Source organism: Anolis carolinensis, unplaced genomic scaffold, assembly GCF_035594765.1.
Source record: "Anolis carolinensis isolate JA03-04 unplaced genomic scaffold, rAnoCar3.1.pri scaffold_7, whole genome shotgun sequence".
Classification (NCBI taxonomy): Eukaryota; Metazoa; Chordata; class Lepidosauria; order Squamata; family Dactyloidae; genus Anolis; species Anolis carolinensis.
This window is the reverse complement of record NW_026943818.1, coordinates 40103263-40116482: the sequence shown is the minus strand read 5'-3', so window position 1 is coordinate 40116482 and position 13220 is coordinate 40103263. Positions and strand designations below refer to the sequence as shown.

Genomic DNA, 13220 nt, shown 5'->3' with positions numbered 1-13220 from the left:
GAGGCCCAGGTGTCGGCCGTGGCTGGGAGGGCCTTTGCACAACTAAAACTTGTGCGCCAGCTGCGACCATACCTCGAGAAGTCAGATCTGACCATGGTGGTCCATGCCTTAGTTACCTCTAGACTGGATTACTGCAATGCGCTCTACATGGGGCTGCCTTTGAAGACGGCTCGGAAACTACAACTAGTACAACGATCGGCAGCCAGGTTTCTAACTGGGGCAGATTACAGGGCGCGCTCAACGCCGCTGTTTAAAGAGCTCCACTGGCTGCCATTTATTTTCCGAGCCCAATTCAAGGTGCAGGTGATCACCTACAAAGCCCTTAACGGTTTGGGACCCACCTACCTTCGAGACCGCATTTCCCCCTATGAACCCGCACGACCTCTTCGCTCGTCGGGGGAGGCCCTCCTCTCGCTTCCACCAACTTCGCAGTTGCGGTTGGTGGGGACGAGGGAGAGAGAGGGCCTTCTCCGCCGTGGCCCCCATCCCGGCTGTGGAACTCGCTCCCCAGGGAGATTAGGCAGGCCCCTACCCTACTCTCTTTCAGGAAGAGCCTGAAAACTTGGCTATTCCAGAAGGCCTTCGTTGACTGATCCTTGTGGGATCATGTTATTTACCTATTAAGCAGTAGACCCTCTGGATTGTTTTTAGGATTCATTCAGCACTTTAAGTATTACACCTGCTGCATAATTATCCCTCCCTGATAACTTGATATTACTTTGCACCTTGGCCTGGATCTTTTGACCCAAATCGGGATCTTAATATTATTGTGTATATTGACTTTTATGACTGTTTTTAATCATGTTGAAGTTTTACTGCTCGGTTTAATGTTTTATCTGATTTGTGCTGTCGTGTCTGGGCATGGCCCCATGTAAGCCGCCCCGAGTCCCTCCGGGGAGATGGGGCGGGATATAAGAATAAAATTATTATTATTATTATTATTATTATTATTATTATTATCCTAAAAAATGTGGAAATCTGGAAAAACCGCATTACGGAGAAACAAAGAAGGCGACGAACTCATTCATTGTGGAATTAACGAAAAGTGCCGACCAACTGGGAATTTTGGGGGTAGACAACACATGTTTACATGGTCAGAAGTGATAATAACTTTTTATAATAATAACTAGCTGTGCCCGGCCACACGTTGCTGTGTTGTTGTCTGGTGGTGTTGGTGAGAAATTGTTGAGGTTGTGGTGGTATTGAATGTCTGTTGTATGGTAGTCTTTATGTTTAGTATGCACACTGAAGTGGATTATATGGCAGTGTGGAGTCAAGATAATCCAGTTCAAAGCAGATAATATAAGATTCTAAATGGGTTATATAGCTGTGTGGAAGGGCCTTGAGTCTACACTGCCATATAATCCAGTGAAAATCTGATAATCTGTGGAAGAGGCCTAAATGAGGCCTAACTGTGCCTTTTCCCTGGGCTGAGTAAGTTGTTAGGAGACCAAGTGGGCGGAGCTTAATAATAATAATAATAATAATAATAATAATAATAATAAAACTTTATTTATACCCCGCCACCATCTCCCCAATGGGGACTCGGGGCGGCTTACATGGGGCCACACCCAAAACAATACAATGTAAACAGCATATAAAAGAACAGCACAACACAATACAATAAACAATACAGTAAATAATATCCATTACAAAATAAAACAAGGAGACAATAAAAACAAGGGCAGACCACATGAACATTAAGTTAAAATTCGGGGTGAGAAAGACATAAAAATAATAGCTTAGCATTCTAACTGGCACCAATTGGAAAAAAACTATTATTCCTTTCCCTGTAATTAGGACTTTATTTTTCTTTTCTTTTTGTTGTATCAACCTAGAGCCGTGAATGATGGGTTGTGTTGTCAAATTTCGAGGTTGGGGGGCCTGTAGTTTTGTTGTTTTGTCCGCTGCCCTGATGCCATCACTCTTTTATATATATAGATAACTTTATTTTTATACCCCGCCCCATCTCGCCGGAGGGACTCGGAGCGGCTTACATGGGGCCAGGCCCGACATAAAAGTACAATCACAGCAATAAAACAGTAAAAACAATTTTTCACATCAATAAGACATCAACTCTTTAAATTAAAGGAAGTCAGAAACGAATCCTCTAGGCAGACAGAACTCAACTGAACTGATGCAATCGTTATGCACAAACACTTGTGTCTGGATACTCCCTAGTTCCAGCCACACATCAAGCTCATCACAGCTTCTTGGCCATTAAATCTTTCCACACTATGATACATTCGGGATGATGCAATCAGTTGCAATACAGGCATGGCACAAATCCAAACACTTGTGTCTGGATACTCCCTAGTTCCAGCCACACATCATGGTCATCACAGCTTCTTGGCAATTAACTCTTTCCACACTATGATACATTCGGGATGATGCAATCAGTTGCAATACAAGCATGGCACAAATCTAAACACTTGTGTCTGGATACTCCCTAGTTCCAGCCACACATCAAGGTCATCACAGCTTCTTGGCCATTAACTCTTCCCACACTATGGTACATTCGGGATGATGCAATCAGTTGCAATACAAGCATGGCACAAATCCAAACACTTGTGTCGGGATACTCCCTAGTTCCAGCCACACATCAAGGTCATCACAGCTTCTTGGCAATTAACTCTTTCCACACTATGGTACATCTGGATGATGCAATCGGTTGCAATACAAGCATGGCACAAATCCAAACACTTGTGTCTGGACACTTCCTAGTTCCAGCCACACATCATGATCATCACAGCTTCTTGGCAATTAACTCTTTCCACACTATGGTACGTTCTGGATGATGCAATCGGTTGCAATACAAGCATGGCACAAATCCAAACACTTGTGTCTGGATACTCCCTAGTTCCAGCCACACATCATGATCATCATAGCTTCTTGGCAATTAACTCTTTCCACACTATGGTACGTTCTGGATGATGCAATCAGTTGCAATACAAGCATGGCACAAATTGCATTTAAGCACTACCAATACACAAATCCCACATTAACTCTAGGCAGACGGAACTCAACTGAACTGACGCAATCGGTATGCACAAACACTTGTGTCTGGATACTCCCTAGTTCCAGGGTCCGAGAGAGGGCCCCAATGCGCTCACCTCTCCACCGCCTGGCGGATCTGCGCCATCCAGAAGTTCCTGTCCTCCTTGGAGGCGGTGTGTATCTCGTACATCTCTGGCCCCTTCAAAGAGGCGCTGATCAGGAACATGGCCCGCTCCTCGTTGGCCACTTCCCGGACGATCAGCTTCTGCAGCGAAATCACCGGCGGCTTGGCGTCCTGCGGAGAGGAAGGCCCTCGTTTTGTGACGAATCAACGGACTTAACGAAATGGTACGATTGGGAGCACAACATAGTTAAATGCATCTATAAAATCAGAAATTAAAACATATTGTATTTCATCGCATAATAGTCGCCACCATGTAATAGTCGCATCCCCTTTTGAGATTGGCAAAAATTAGTATTTTTTGTTCCTCGCATTTTTTTTCCAGAATATACACAATTTAGTGCAGGTAATACACATAGTAAAATAGGTACTCTAACTTGCAGTCTTAAATCTGTTCTATTTATGTCCCTTTTTTCATCTATATATATAAATGAGTGATGGCATCACGGCGACCCACAAAACAACAAAACTACAGGCCCCCCAACCTCGAAATTTGACAACACAACCCATCATCCATGCCTCTAGGTTGATACAACAAAAAGAAAAGAAAAATAAAGTCCTACTTAGAGGGAGAGCAATAATTGTTTTTATCCAATTGCTGCCACTTAGAAGGCTAAGCTCCGCCCACTTGGTCTCCTAGCAACCCACTCAGCCCAGTATTAATATAAGAATAAAAAATAAAATACATACAAATAATACAATAAAAATAATTAAAAACACTAAAAAAATAATAAAATAAAATACTATAACAAAATAACTAAAAATAATACAACAAAATAATAAAATATAATAAATAAAAAAGATAAGTTACAATAAAATTAATTTAAAAAAATACAAATAACGTCAAATAAAAATTCCACAACAACTTTTAACTAATACCACCACCACTTTGCCACAGCAACGCGTGGCCGGGCACAGCTAGTATCTATATATTAACCCTTCTTTTTCTCTTTTCTTTTTTCCTTTCTTCTTTTCTTTTTTCTTCTTTATAACTATTATATTATTGTTGTATTATAAAAGAAATCTTAATAAAAAGTATTATAAAAAAATAGTATTTTTTGTTCCTCGCATAGGAGTCATAGTGTTGCAACTCAGCAGGATTTCACCTGGCTCACAGCACACAAGAAGACACCAAGTGTAAAAGTCAAAAACAGTTTATTTAAAAAGCATATACAAAAAGGGTAAAACACTATGGAGTAAACAGTGTTTTAACAACTGTATTTCATCTCATAATAGTCGCACCCCTTTTTTTGTTCATCATTGGAGATCTCCAGAGCTCCGCCAGACCCAAAAAGCTCTGCGACTATTATGCGAGGAAGACAAAAAATACCAATCTTATCACCGCCAAAAGGGGAGACGACCATTATGCGATGAAGTGCAGTATGTTTTGATACGTGATTTTTTAATAGATGTATTTAAGTATTTTGTGCTCTGTCTCAAGCTGAAAGGAAATGAGGAGAATATATACAAATTATGATTATTCTTGTTCTAGATTGCCCACCAGAGCCTTCCAAACCCACGATACGTACCACGGATGCAAAGACGTACTTCTGGTCCTTCTCTTGCAGGAGCAAAAGCACGTCTGTCAGCAGGACGGCCAGGATGTCTGCCGAAAAAGGGACAAGGGAGAGAAACAACAAGAGGTTTACACACCCCATTGTGGTCAGGGTCTTGTGTCGTTTCCTGGGATATATATTAGACATATCCAAAAAATCGTTTTGAATTGTATATCGGAATTATTTCGGATTGTTCTCGCTTTTTGATACGCATTCCGAGACATTGTCTCACAGCACAACCAGCAATGAAATTCGAACCATTGTTGGACCAGGAAAGTGACCTCCAAAAGCCATCTAGATGGTCTAACAAGGCCATAGCTAAGCAAAGAGACCTCCAAAGACTATCTAGATGGTCTCATAAGACCACAGGTAAGGAAAGGGACCCTCAAAGGCTATCTAGATGGTTTCATTAGGCCATCAGAAGACCATAGCTAAGCAAAGAGACCTCAAAGACCATCTAGACGATCTCATCAGACCATAGGTAAGCAAAGAGACCTCAAAGACCATCTAGACGATCTCATCAGACCATAGGTAAGCAAAGAGACCTCAAAGACCATCTAGACGATCTCATCAGACCATAGCTAAGCAAAGAGACCTCAAAGACCATCTAGACGATCTCATCAGACCATAGGTAAGCAAAGAGACCTCAAAGACCATCTAGACGATCTCATCAGACCATAGCTAAGCAAAGAGACCTCAAAGACCATCTAGACGATCTCATCAGACCATAGCTAAGCAAAGAGACCTCAGAGACCATCTAGATGATCTCATCAGACCATAGCTAAGCAAAGAGACCTCAAAGACCATCTAGACGATCTCATCAGACCATAGGTAAGCAAAGAGACCTCAAAGACCATCTAGACGATCTCATCAGACCATAGGTAAGCAAAGAGACCTCAAAGACCATCTAGACGATCTCATCAGACCATAGCTAAGCAAAGAGACCTCAAAGACCATCTAGACGATCTCATCAGACCATAGGTAAGCAAAGAGACCTCAAAGACCATCTAGACGATCTCATCAGACCATAGCTAAGCAAAGAGACCTCAAAGACCATCTAGACGATCTCATCAGACCATAGGTAAGCAAAGAGACCTCAAAGACCATCTAGACGATCTCATCAGACCATAGGTAAGCAAAGAGACCTCAAAGACCATCTAGACGATCTCATCAGACCATAGCTAAGCAAAGAGACCTCAAAGACCATCTAGACGATCTCATCAGACCATAGCTAAGCAAAGAGACCTCAAAGACCATCTAGACGATCTCATCAGACCATAGGTAAGCAAAGAGACCTCAAAGACCATCTAGACGATCTCATCAGACGATAGGTAAGCAAAGAGACCTCAAAGACCATCTAGACGATCTCATCAGACCATAGGTAAGCAAAGAGACCTTCAAAGACCATCTAGACGATCTCATCAGACCATAGGTAAGCAAAGAGACCTTCAAAGACCATCTAGACGATCTCATCAGACCATAGCTAAGCAAAGAGACCTTCAAAGACCATCTAGACGATCTCATCAGACCATAGGTAAGCAAAGAGACCTTCAAAGACCATCTAGACGATCTCATCAGACCATAGCTAAGCAAAGAGACCTTCAAAGACCATCTAGACGATCTCATCAGACCATAGGTAAGCAAAGAGACCTTCAAAGACCATCTAGACGATCTCATCAGACCATAGGTAAGCAAAGAGACCTTCAAAGACCATCTAGACGATCTCATCAGACCATAGCTAAGCAAAGAGACCTCAAAGACCATCTAGACGATCTCATCAGACCATAGCTAAGCAAAGAGACCTTCAAAGACCATCTAGACGATCTCATCAGACCATAGCTAAGCAAAGAGACCTTCAAAGACCATCTAGACGATCTCATCAGACCATAGGTAAGCAAAGAGACCTTCAAAGACCATCTAGACGATCTCATCAGACCATAGCTAAGCAAAGAGACCTCAAAGACCATCTAGACGATCTCATCAGACCATAGCTAAGCAAAGAGACCTTCAAAGACCATCTAGACGATCTCATCAGACCATAGGTAAGCAAAGAGACCTTCAAAGACCATCTAGACGATCTCATCAGACCATAGCTAAGCAAAGAGACCTCAAAGACCATCTAGACGATCTCATCAGACCATAGCTAAGCAAAGAGACCTTCAAAGACCATCTAGACGATCTCATCAGACCATAGCTAAGCAAAGAGACCTCAAAGACCATCTAGACGATCTCATCAGACCATAGCTAAGCAAAGAGACCTCAAAGACCATCTAGACGATCTCATCAGACCATAGCTAAGCAAAGAGACCTCAAAGACCATCTAGACGATCTCATCAGACCATAGGTAAGCAAAGAGACCTCAAAGACCATCTAGACGATCTCATCAGACCATAGGTAAGCAAAGAGACCTCAAAGACCATCTAGACGATCTCATCAGACCATAGCTAAGCAAAGAGACCTCAAAGACCATCTAGACGATCTCATCAGACCATAGCTAAGCAAAGAGACCTCAAAGACCATCTAGACGATCTCATCAGACCATAGGTAAGCAAAGAGACCTCAAAGACCATCTAGACGATCTCATCAGACCATAGCTAAGCAAAGAGACCTTCAAAGACCATCTAGACGATCTCATCAGACCATAGCTAAGCAAAGAGACCTCAAAGACCATCTAGACGATCTCATCAGACCATAGCTAAGCAAAGAGACCTCAAAGACCATCTAGACGATCTCATCAGACCATAGCTAAGCAAAGAGACCTCAAAGACCATCTAGACGATCTCATCAGACCATAGGTAAGCAAAGAGACCTCAAAGACCATCTAGACGATCTCATCAGACCATAGGTAAGCAAAGAGACCTCAAAGACCATCTAGACGATCTCATCAGACCATAGGTAAGCAAAGAGACCTCAAAGACCATCTAGACGATCTCATCAGACCATAGGTAAGCAAAGAGACCTCAAAGACCATCTAGACGATCTCATCAGACCATAGGTAAGCAAAGAGACCTCAAAGACCATCTAGACGATCTCATCAGACCATAGGTAAGCAAAGAGACCTCAAAGACCATCTAGACGATCTCATCAGACCATAGGTAAGCAAAGAGACCTCAAAGACCATCTAGACGATCTCATCAGACCATAGCTAAGCAAAGAGACCTCAAAGACCATCTAGACGATCTCATCAGACCATAGGTAAGCAAAGAGACCTCAAAGACCATCTAGACGATCTCATCAGACCATAGCTAAGCAAAGAGACCTCAAAGACCATCTAGACGATCTCATCAGACCATAGCTAAGCAAAGAGACCTCAAAGACCATCTAGACGATCTCATCAGACCATAGCTAAGCAAAGAGACCTCAAAGACCATCTAGACGATCTCATCAGACCATAGGTAAGCAAAGAGACCTCAAAGACCATCTAGACGATCTCATCAGACCATAGCTAAGCAAAGAGACCTTCAAAGACCATCTAGACGATCTCATCAGACCATAGCTAAGCAAAGAGACCTCAAAGACCATCTAGACGATCTCATCAGACCATAGCTAAGCAAAGAGACCTCAAAGACCATCTAGACGATCTCATCAGACCATAGCTAAGCAAAGAGACCTCAAAGACCATCTAGACGATCTCATCAGACCATAGGTAAGCAAAGAGACCTCAAAGACCATCTAGACGATCTCATCAGACGATAGGTAAGCAAAGAGACCTCAAAGACCATCTAGACGATCTCATCAGACCATAGGTAAGCAAAGAGACCTCGAAGACCATCTAGACGATCTCATCAGACCATAGGTAAGCAAAGAGACCTCAAAGACCATCTAGACGATCTCATCAGACCATAGCTAAGCAAAGAGACCTCAAAGACCATCTAGACGATCTCATCAGACCATAGCTAAGCAAAGAGACCTCAAAGACCATCTAGACGATCTCATCAGACCATAGGTAAGCAAAGAGACCTCAAAGACCATCTAGACGATCTCATCAGACCATAGCTAAGCAAAGAGACCTCAAAGACCATCTAGACGATCTCATCAGACCATAGGTAAGCAAAGAGACCTCAAAGACCATCTAGACGATCTCATCAGACCATAGCTAAGCAAAGAGACCTTCAAAGACCATCTAGACGATCTCATCAGACCATAGCTAAGCAAAGAGACCTCAAAGACCATCTAGACGATCTCATCAGACCATAGCTAAGCAAAGAGACCTCAAAGACCATCTAGACGATCTCATCAGACCATAGCTAAGCAAAGAGACCTCAAAGACCATCTAGACGATCTCATCAGACCATAGGTAAGCAAAGAGACCTCAAAGACCATCTAGACGATCTCATCAGACCATAGGTAAGCAAAGAGACCTCAAAGACCATCTAGACGATCTCATCAGACCATAGGTAAGCAAAGAGACCTCAAAGACCATCTAGACGATCTCATCAGACCATAGCTAAGCAAAGAGACCTCAAAGACCATCTAGACGATCTCATCAGACCATAGCTAAGCAAAGAGACCTCAAAGACCATCTAGACGATCTCATCAGACCATAGGTAAGCAAAGAGACCTCAAAGACCATCTAGACGATCTCATCAGACCATAGCTAAGCAAAGAGACCTCAAAGACCATCTAGACGATCTCATCAGACCATAGGTAAGCAAAGAGACCTCAAAGACCATCTAGACGATCTCATCAGACCATAGCTAAGCAAAGAGACCTTCAAAGACCATCTAGACGATCTCATCAGACCATAGCTAAGCAAAGAGACCTCAAAGACCATCTAGACGATCTCATCAGACCATAGCTAAGCAAAGAGACCTCAAAGACCATCTAGACGATCTCATCAGACCATAGCTAAGCAAAGAGACCTCAAAGACCATCTAGACGATCTCATCAGACCATAGGTAAGCAAAGAGACCTCAAAGACCATCTAGACGATCTCATCAGACCATAGCTAAGCAAAGAGACCTCAAAGACCATCTAGACGATCTCATCAGACCATAGCTAAGCAAAGAGACCTCAAAGACCATCTAGACGATCTCATCAGACCATAGCTAAGCAAAGAGACCTCAAAGACCATCTAGACGATCTCATCAGACCATAGGTAAGCAAAGAGACCTCAAAGACCATCTAGACGATCTCATCAGGCCATAGCTAAGCAAAGAGACCTCAAAGACCATCTAGACGATCTCATCAGACCATAGGTAAGCAAAGAGACCTCAAAGACCAGGTAGACTTAGGTCAACCCTAGTCTAAGGTTTAGGACAGGGGCCAGGGAAATGGCCTTGGAGGGCCACCTCCAGCCCATGGGGACCCCTGCCCTACACCAATGGAGAAATTATACTGTTTAGCCATTATTGCACCACCTGACATCTGCTGGGAAGTAGCAGCCAGGAATGAAAGGACCAAGGCAGTGACATCTCCGGCCCATCCTCTGTTTGGATATCAGCCAGCATGCCAACAACTTCAATCGTGAGACAGCTCTCTAAAATCTACAGCGATACTTGCAGGAACACCTCAGCAAGCGAGAGTCCAAAAGTGGCAGGCTAAAACCTCAATCAGTGGCTGACGCTGGATGAGAAGCTATCTGATGATCCTATATCCAATAATCTATCTGATGACAGTGACTAACGAACGCCACCTGGGCAGAGGAGGACACCATCCAGACCCTCCACTCCTATCAGGTCCTCTGCAGATGCCAGTAGCCACAGATGCAGGCGAAACAAAGGAGGTAATGCTGCTTTAACACAATGGTCAGATGGCCCGGAAACCACACGACGACACCCTTCGACAACCCGTTGTGGTGCCTGATCCCACCTTTGAGGCGTCCCGAGCCGGCCTTGAGGTAGAGTGGCCCGTCCAGATGGAGCCGGCGCTGGAGCAGGTCCTCCTTGCGGAAGACGAGGCCGTTCTTGAACTTCCCGGCCGAGGAGGCCTTGAGCTCCGTCCGGGCCAGGATCTCCCGGAGGCGCTGCCCTTTCTCGCACTCGTTCACCGCCGCGTCCACCGCCGTCAGCACCGCCCGGATCAGGGCCAGCGCCTGCGTCAGGTCCTCCCACTCCGGGGTGCCGGCTGCGGAGAGGAAGCAGGCGGGGATGGGGTAGTGGTCGTGAAACAACAACATCAACAACAACAACAGTAATACTAAATGTTCTGAACCCTTTCCCACATTTGGGGTGGTGGGGGTGGTGAATAGTAATCATAATAATAACAACAACAACAACAACTGACCTGAACCCCACATTTTGAGGTGTATAATAATAATAATAATAATAATAATAATACCTAATAATAGGCCTGAACCCTTTCCCACATTTTGGGGTGTGTGTGAAAAACGTATTATTATTACCTAATAATAATAATAATAATAATAATAATAATAATAATAGGCCTGAACCCTTTCCCACATTTGGGGTGGTGAGGTGGTGAATAGTAATAAAGTAATAATAATAATAATAATAATAATAATAATAATAATAATAACAACAACAACAACAACAACAACTGATCTGAACCCTTCCCACATTGGGAAGTGTGTGAAAATAACAACAACAACTGACCTGACAACAACACAACAACTGATCTGAACCTTTTCCCACATTTGGGGTGGTGGGGGTGGTGAACAACAACAACAACAACAACAGACCCGAACCCTTTCTCACATTTTGGAGAGTGGAAAAACAATAATAACAACAACAACAATAACAACAACAACAACAACTGATCTGAACCCTTTCCCACATTGGGAAGTGTGTGAAAACAACAACAACAACAACTGACCTGACAACAACACAACTGATCTGAACCTTTTCCCACATTTGGGGTGGTGGGGTGGTGAACAACAACAACAACAACAACAGACCTGAACCCTTTCTCACCTTTTGGGGAGTGGAAAAACAATAACAACAACAACAACAACAACAACAACAATTATAATAATAAAACTTTATTCATACCCCGCCACCATCTCCCCAACGGGGACTCGGGGCGGCTTACATGGGGCCAAGCCCAAAACAATACAATACAACAGCATATAAAAGAACAACACATCACAACACAGTGAACAATCTCTATATATAAAAGAGTGATGGAATCCTGGCGACCGCCAAAACAACAAAACTACACACCCCACAACCTCGAAAATTGACAACACAACCCATCATCCATGCCTCTAGGTTGATACAACAAAAAGAAAAGAAAAATAAAGTCCTAATTAGAGGGAGAAGAAGAATTGTTTTTATCCAATTGCTGCCAGTTAGAAGGCTAAGCTCCGCCCACTTGGTCTCCTAGCAACCCACTCAGCCCAGGGTACAGGCAGAGTTAGGCCTCACTTAGGCCTCTTCCACACTGCCTATAAGATACAAATTATCAGATTTTAACTGGATTAGATGGCAGTGTAGACTCAAGGCCCTTCCACACAGCTATATAACCCATTTATAATCTTATATTATCTGCTTTAACTGGATTATCTGGACTCCACACCTTGACCCTTGACCTTAACTACCACCAATTCCTCCATACTTTATTTCCCAGACCACCAGACTTCGCCACAGCAACACGTGGCCGGGCACAGCTAGTACAATAGATAATAATATACATTACAATGCAAAATCAGGGGAACAATAAAAACAAGGGCGGGCCACATGAACATTAAGTTAATGTTGAACAACAACAACAGACCTGAACCCTTTCTCATATTTTGGGGAGTGCAATAATAATAATAATAATAATAATAATAATAATAATAATAATAATAATAATTTGGAAACAATAGACATTGACAAAATTACGATCTGCCAATTGCAAAAGGCCACCTTACTGGGATCTGCACGCATCATCCAAAAATACATCACACAGTCCTAGACACTTGGGAAGTGTTCGACTTGTGATTTTGTGAAACGAAATCCAGCATATCTGTCTTGTTTGCTGTGTCATACAACGTCGTTGTGTCAATAATAATAATAATAATAAACCAACGAAACCATTGATCATCTCCTCAGCTGCTGTAAGAAAATCGCACAGACAGACTACAAACAGAGGCACAACTATGTGGCCCAAATGATCCATTGGAACTTATGCCTCAAGTCCCACCTCCCAGCAGCAAAGAACTGGTGGGATCACAAACCTGCAAAAGTCTTGGAAAATGAGCACGCAAAGACACTGTGGGACTTCCGAATCCAGACTGACAAAGTTCTGGAACACAACACACCAGACATCACAGTTGTGGAAAAGAACAAGGTTTGGATCATTGATGTTGCCATCCCAGGTGAAAAACAACAGGAAAAACTCAGCCGCTCTCAGGACCTCAAGATGGAACTGCAAAGACTCTGGCAGAAACCAGTGCAGGTGGTCCCGGTGGTGATGGGCACACTGGGTGCCGTGCCAAAAGATCTCAGCCGGCATTTGGAAACAATAGACATTGACAAAATCACGATCTGCCAGCTGCAAAAGGCCACCCTACTGGGATCTGCAGCATCATCCGAAAATACATC

At 43.2% G+C, this 13220-nt stretch overlaps 2 protein-coding genes across 6 annotated transcripts in view; one reads left to right on the top strand and one right to left on the bottom strand.

Annotated features, from left to right (window-relative positions):
• LOC134293232 (uncharacterized) overlaps nucleotides 1–13220 on the top strand; it is a 183464-nt gene that overhangs the window by 13154 nt on the left and 157090 nt on the right. The window lies entirely within an intron of this gene.
• arhgef18 (Rho/Rac guanine nucleotide exchange factor 18) overlaps nucleotides 1–13220 on the bottom strand; it is a 120735-nt gene that overhangs the window by 20488 nt on the left and 87027 nt on the right. For all 5 annotated transcript variants that reach the window (XM_062960198.1, XM_062960196.1, XM_062960197.1 and 2 more), the window contains 3 exons: nucleotides 10546–10800; nucleotides 4708–4784; nucleotides 3114–3292 (listed from right to left, as the gene is read on the bottom strand). In XM_062960198.1, the coding sequence (XP_062816268.1) occupies nucleotides 3114–3292; nucleotides 4708–4784; nucleotides 10546–10800 (511 nt within the window). The remainder of the gene's footprint in view (nucleotides 1–3113; nucleotides 3293–4707; nucleotides 4785–10545; nucleotides 10801–13220) is intronic.